Consider the following 6,481-nt stretch of genomic DNA (forward strand, 5'->3'; position numbering starts at 1 on the left):
TTAAAATTCTAGAGAGTAAATCTGAATCAAATGTTGTTTCCAATGGACTTGGCAATGATGGTAAAGAATCCATGCATTTTGTATAGTTTATCCAAACAAGAGATTTGAAAACAAAAATCTTTGATACTAAAATCCATAGTTTTTATTGGATTCCAAATATCCAAGATTCTTAATTTCTTCCTATCCAAACAGGCCCTTAGAGAGAGAAAGCCGAAAGCCTTTGAGAGAGAATAACTTCAGACAAGAAAACCGAGAGAGAGTCTCTAAAAGAAAGAAAATAACTTCAAAGAAGAAAACCTAGAGAGAAAGTCTCTAAAAAGTAGAGAGCCTAAAAAAGGTTATATCTTGGAAGACCATTGTAACCTTTGAGTAGATCTGATCTCTTTCTCTTGTGGAGATAACCTGAAAATGTGAACCCCGTAAATCTCAGTGTCAATAAGTTTTATTTCTTATTTGCATGATTTCTTATTTGCATGATTTCCTATTCATACACACACATCGCTTTATTTGCATGATCTTTTATTTGATTTTGCATGATTTCCTACTAATACACACATATCGCTTTATTTGCATGATTTTTTATTTTCTTTTGCATGATTTCCTAATCATACAAAAGCTAAATAGTGGTCCGCCAAAAATGCTATGTTGTACACACAAATGAAATTAAATATATAAAATAAAATATAAAATTAATCAAACTTCTCTCTTTCCTTATATAAGAATGCTATGGACTCCATAGGCAATTCAGATCAAAAATGTCTGGCGAATTTAAGAAAGAGGCAAAATCGTCATCTTGAGATGATGTTGTCACGAGACTTCTGTCAAAGCAAACTTCCGCGTTTGTTATCAAGGGATTCTGGTCATCCAAGTCTTGCATGTTTCCTTCCTCTATACCGTGATGGTTGGGCATGAAATTATTTTCATTCTTAGTTGACACTTCACCGTCGTTTGCTTGGTGGGTGGCACGAGCATGGCTTGTGTGGGCCGTGTTGTCGTAGCTTGTGTTGCCACCACCGGGAAAGTAACTACTTCCACCACAAGTAGCGTCGTCCTCACCAGGAAGAGAGGTCGTGAGAGGCTCGCTAGTTCGGTTGTAGGCTTCCCTTCCACCATAGGCAGCATCGGCATGGTATACGTGACTTGAGTGGGCCATGTTTCTACCAAAAGCAACATAGGCCTCACCGGCCAGAGAGGTCATGGGAGGCCTGCTAGTTCGGATGTAGACACCCCTTCCACCACTACCACCTTGGGCATAGTATGTGTCAATTGAGTGGCCGCTGTTTCCACAACAAGCAGCATGCCTCTCACCAATGACAGATGTTTTGGGGAGCCCACTAGTTTCGATGTGGCCTTCACTCCCACCACGAGCAGCATGGGCCTCACCTACAGGATAGGTCGTAGGGAGCCTGCTAGTTTGGATGTGGGCTCGACTTCTACCATAGGTGGCCTGGGCTTCGCCGCTAGGATAGGTTGTGAGGTGGCCGCCAGCTCTGCTTTGGGCCTCAAATGTTCTGATATTTGAGGTTAGTGGGCCCCGGAAGCCATCGGGCCAAGTTGGAGCTATTATGGAGGGCCAACTTGGAAAAGGTTTCGTGCTGAGGTTCCGAAGTCGTTCGTCATAATGTAAAAGCCTCATATAGTGCTTCTGAAATTCGGAAGGGAGCTTCACAAAATGTCTCCTGAGGTCATAAACGATGTTACCATCACCATTAGAATCCATGAAAATAGAACAACTTTCTTTTAAAATTGGGTAACTCAAAAGGTATAATTAAATCCAATCAAAACAATATTTACAGATGTAAAATTGTAATGTTAAAAGAAGCATTAAACATTCACTAGTCCCTTCATTATTCGTTGCTTGATCCTTTGTCATTTTGTCCAACCAAATCAAGGCATCCCAATCAAATTCAGCTCTCCAAATTTCTAACTAAACCTTGCTGCCGAGTTACCTATTTCCAATTGATTTTATTAAAGTTCAAGTTCAAGCCAGTGTGGCGGGAATCAGCCGAGTCCACTCGGGACCAAGGGTGTTATTCAACCTTGCCCTATGTCCTTGTATACCATCTAACCAATAAGCCGTTTTAAGCATTTTGTGAAAATTAAGTATGTCATATAATATATCCTATCATTTTTTTCTTCGTTTCTCTTTTTGGTATGAAATTGGCTCAGTAACTCCGATGAGTAACTCTCCTCGACCAAGGGGCGAGTCCTGAGTCACTGGTTCAGGCTTTTTTTGATACTTTTGATTCTATAGAAATATTAGTCTCAAGTCCATATGGTTTACTACTGGCTTGAAAATTCAAATGCGTTTGTAACACAAATATGGAATGTAAAATTATTTGACTTGAATTTATAAAAAATACCAGTCATTCGATGCCTGGCCATCAGTGAAATCGGTGATATCCTGCCATGAAGTATGTTTTCCAGGAATTGGAGTTCTTTCTTCATAAAACTGAGGTGCCCGAGACAACTGCAACACGGTTTTGAATGTTATAGAAGAATTAAATTCTTATAGTTATCTTGTTCCATTTGAGAAAATATCATTAAAATGAGAATGTTTGTAAAAGAAAAGAGAAATACATATTAAGTACAAGTGAGGAAGCATAAATGGGTAATCGCATTACCATAATTTCCAGAGTTGATGTTAGTTCTTGGGAAAAATCTGCTCTTAAAGCAACAATGTTGGATAAGTCCATTAAAATCCTCTTCTTCAACCTTGAGATCTGATCCAAGATCTCCCAAACCAATTTCTTCTGTCGAAAATAGATTTTCCCCACTAAATCTCCATTATTTTTTGCGATGCTCTGCAAATAAAAAACCAACATCAAATTTGACAAAGAGGAATTGAGTAATGAAGGCGGGATTATTAATAACTATCATCAGCCTTAGTGTTTAAAAAAAGTTGGATTGTTAGAATCGTCTCGTAATATATCATAATAAGTGTGAACCGACCCGGTTCACAGTCGAAACCCAGAACTAGGCCCTTCCCACAAAACCACCCGATTTGGTTGTGCAATCAGCTGATTCTGTTAGGGAACTAGGGGTGGCAACGGGCCATCTAGACACAGACCGGATTGGACCCCACCAAACAATAGATTAAATATATTTAAATGTTATTTTAAATAAATAATTATATTTGTATTTTTAAAATATTATTACTAAAATTATATTTATTTAAATATAAGTTAAATATTACTAAAACATTATATATTAAATTTATCTATATAATAACACTATACGGGACGGAGGTCGGGTCCACATCGACCTGGACCTAAATAGTTTTCAGCTTCAATATTTGGACTCAGACCTGACCCATCGGATCCAATTCTTGAACCCATACACGGAATTGGTTCAGGTCCAAACACTGGGTCCCGGGTCAGGTCCAAGTCCATTTCATTGGCACCCCCATAGGGAACATAGATCTGGACTGGCTGGATCGCCAATATTTCATTTAATATTTTTTAAAATTTTTATTTATATTGACCAACAAATGGCCGATCTAGACTGGTTTCCCTACCCCAACCAATCGGGGTTTTAGACCCTAGATTGGCTGATTGAACGGCTAACTATTATAGAGTATTGCATGTACGGGTATGACAAAATAAATTTTATATAGCATCTCAATTATATAATTCATATTTGAATTAATGAAAATTATTTTGAAAATAGAAAAATACGGAATTGAAGTTTACTACAAACTTAACATGCTTCCTTGTTTGATTGACGAATACTGAATGAACCAATACAAATTTGAGACTTTGTGAAGTATTTTAATCAAGTGTTTTATTGTGCACGGATACATTATTCTCCGTGCATTCCCTTTATTTTAGAAACGGAAATTTCTACGGTTAAAATTTGCGATAAAAGAATAAAAATTAAGAGTATGACACACTGCTTAAAAATAAATAATCTGAAATTTTTATTAGCGAGGCATTCCTACTTTGAGAGAAATATAGAATCCAAGTCCCCAGCCTTTCCATATGTTTTACTTCAAATTGGAAGTTATTTTTAAATAAGAAAATTCATAATTAAAATATAAAAATAATGAAAGCAGAATATTTACTTAAAAATAAAAAAATTTCAAGAAAAAGTTCACACTGTACAGGTTTGGAAATCCTATTTATTTGTTTGAACTCTGTAAGGATGATTCCTTCTTCAAAAAGTGATTCGGATTCTCAAACTCTTTTTTTTTTACATGCGTCATACTCTCTCGTTGATAAAGATAAAACCCAGTTGCATTATGTAAACTCATCGTAAAACTTTTCCACATCTTCTCATGAATCCTGACATTATGTTAGAATGGAGGAACGTAGTTCATATAGCAAACTCCAAATCATTGAGATAAGGCTTCGATGTTGATGATGACAACCATGCATCAAATTTTCTCTTTAGTAGGATAAAAAACATATTGTCTACTTACCATTAAATCAATCAAAAGAGAAGGCCATGGTTTCATGATAATACGAGATTATAAATCTAATCGGACTAGCCACCAAATCGATGAGGATTGGACCCGTGACAAAAATGGTGAAACCATAGGTCGACCTAATTAGTTCAAATTTATAAAAAAAAAAAAAAAAAACTATTATAGTATAAATATTAAAGTAAAAATTATCAAACTTTATTTAGCCGGTTAAGCTTATCAAAATATGTTCGTCCAAGTAGCCAAAACTGAAGAAACACTAGCGAAAGTCTTCTTTACAAATATGCTTCAAAGAGGAAATAGTAGTTTTCAAAGAAAAAATAATAATTTTACCTGCCATGAGCCAATTGTTAGTGAGGATATCCAAAAACTGGAGGCCCTCCGGTCGTCAGCCTCAACTCGAACATCAACGTTAGCCTCAACTGATGCAGCAGCATCCCTCCTAATGTCTGAATTCCTCCTTGTATCTGAATTCATGCTATCCTCTTTCTTAGCTTCTGAATCCTCAGAAGAAAGTGTTTTTTCTATAGCGTCTATGAAAGAGGTCGTTATCGTTAGGGTCAAGCCAAGAGACTTAACTATAGGATCCTGCAAGTTTCAAAATACAAGGTCTTTAGAATTTCATTTCAAAATATATGGTCTTTAGAATTTTTTTGGAAACATGTATAATATACAATGAGGTTCCACAATACGTGTAATGTTGTTCTCCCGTACCAAACACCAAGATAAATTTACTTAATTTCATGTCAAGGTATCATGTTGGGCATTACAATTATTGAAACAAAAAGAAACTTCAGGTTGGGCATTAGAAATATTGAAACAAAATAAATTTCATAAAAGTTAGAACTCATACGAATACACTATCAAAAGAAGGATTTGAAATCAAGTTTAGGGAATTTTGAAGTCGGAACAATCTTTTTGGGTGAGATGATTCAGGGTTTTTTTTGAAGTTGAAAAAAATCTTTTTGGGTGGATATTTTATGTGTGCCGTACTTCATCGTTGGCACATTTTGTAAATTTTATGCAAAAGAACTGATGCATGGATGGTTATTTCTATCTAAAACAGTTTAAACTCTTCATTAATGTGTGTTCGCGAGCCTCACTAATATATATTCACCCGAACAACAAAAATAATATATATATATATATATGAAATAAGAGAAGAAAAACACACACGCACAGACACATGAATGGATCTTAAAAAAAGTCTATTTACCTTGAGCAGTTCACTGATGTCTATTTTTTGCTTTTCTGCGATACGCTCCTCGTCAGAATCAACATCAACCCTTCTTCTTTTACAATTGCCGAAGCAATATACAGAATCATCCCTTTTATCCATAATTCTTCTAGTGAAAAAAACTTCCAGTGTTTTCTCTTCTGTTCTCTACAATTGTTAAAAGAAAAGAAAATGAGTCTTTTACAACGTGGTTAAAAAAGAAAATGCAATCAAGAAAACTAACAAAAAATGCTAAACTTGGGAATAATTCAAGTTTTAGATAGAAAAACCAATAAAGAAAATAAAAGAAAAGTAAGAGGATTTTCTCTTCGGATTGAAAGTTTCAAACAATATACATGGTCAAATAAAACAAGAACATAGATCCCAAGAAGAGAAAAATGTACATAAAAGTAGAAGGAAATCTGTTCCTTTTATTTTAAGCTGGCCCATATATAGTTAAATTTTTTTTTTATATATTTTAAATTTTACCATCAAGATGAACTGAAGAAAATAAACAACATGGCATCAAAAAGTAGAACCAGGAGAAAAGAAATCACTGAATTTAGAACCCTAATATCGTACAATGGATCTAACACAACATCAAATCTCACTCCAACTGTTGAGAATGGAAACCAACTGCAACTAATGAACTATGAACATAACCCACGAACATTTTTTTTTTTACAATCAAACTAATGAAGTGAAGAATATCGCCATTAAATCAAACCATGCAATACCTTTTTAATTTTACATTCAAATAATTTGTATGAAGTAAGAGGAAAATACCTTAAAGAAAGAAGCCGAACTCCAATTTTTGTTGTTAAGAAATATGAGTTACGTCA

At 35.0% G+C, this 6,481-nt stretch overlaps 1 protein-coding gene across 1 annotated transcript; it reads right to left on the reverse strand.

Annotated features, from left to right (window-relative positions):
• Window positions 1–2,340: 2,340 nt before the first annotated feature.
• LOC148783389 (uncharacterized) lies at window positions 2,341–5,842 on the reverse strand. The gene is made up of 3 exons (XM_088859815.1): window positions 5,640–5,842; window positions 4,757–5,011; window positions 2,341–2,804 (listed from the first exon to the last, which is right to left on the reverse strand). The coding sequence occupies exons 1-3, from the start codon at window positions 5,760–5,762 to the stop codon at window positions 2,544–2,546; spliced, it is 639 nt and encodes a 212-aa protein (XP_088715941.1). The 5' UTR covers window positions 5,763–5,842; the 3' UTR covers window positions 2,341–2,543.
• Between the last annotated feature and the right edge of the window lie 639 nt (window positions 5,843–6,481).

The sequence above is a fragment of the Amborella trichopoda genome, chromosome 2 (assembly GCF_054954075.1).
Source record: "Amborella trichopoda isolate Santa Cruz 75 chromosome 2, AtrichopodaSantaCruz75HAP2 v2.0, whole genome shotgun sequence".
NCBI classification, from domain to species: domain Eukaryota; kingdom Viridiplantae; phylum Streptophyta; class Magnoliopsida; order Amborellales; family Amborellaceae; genus Amborella; species Amborella trichopoda.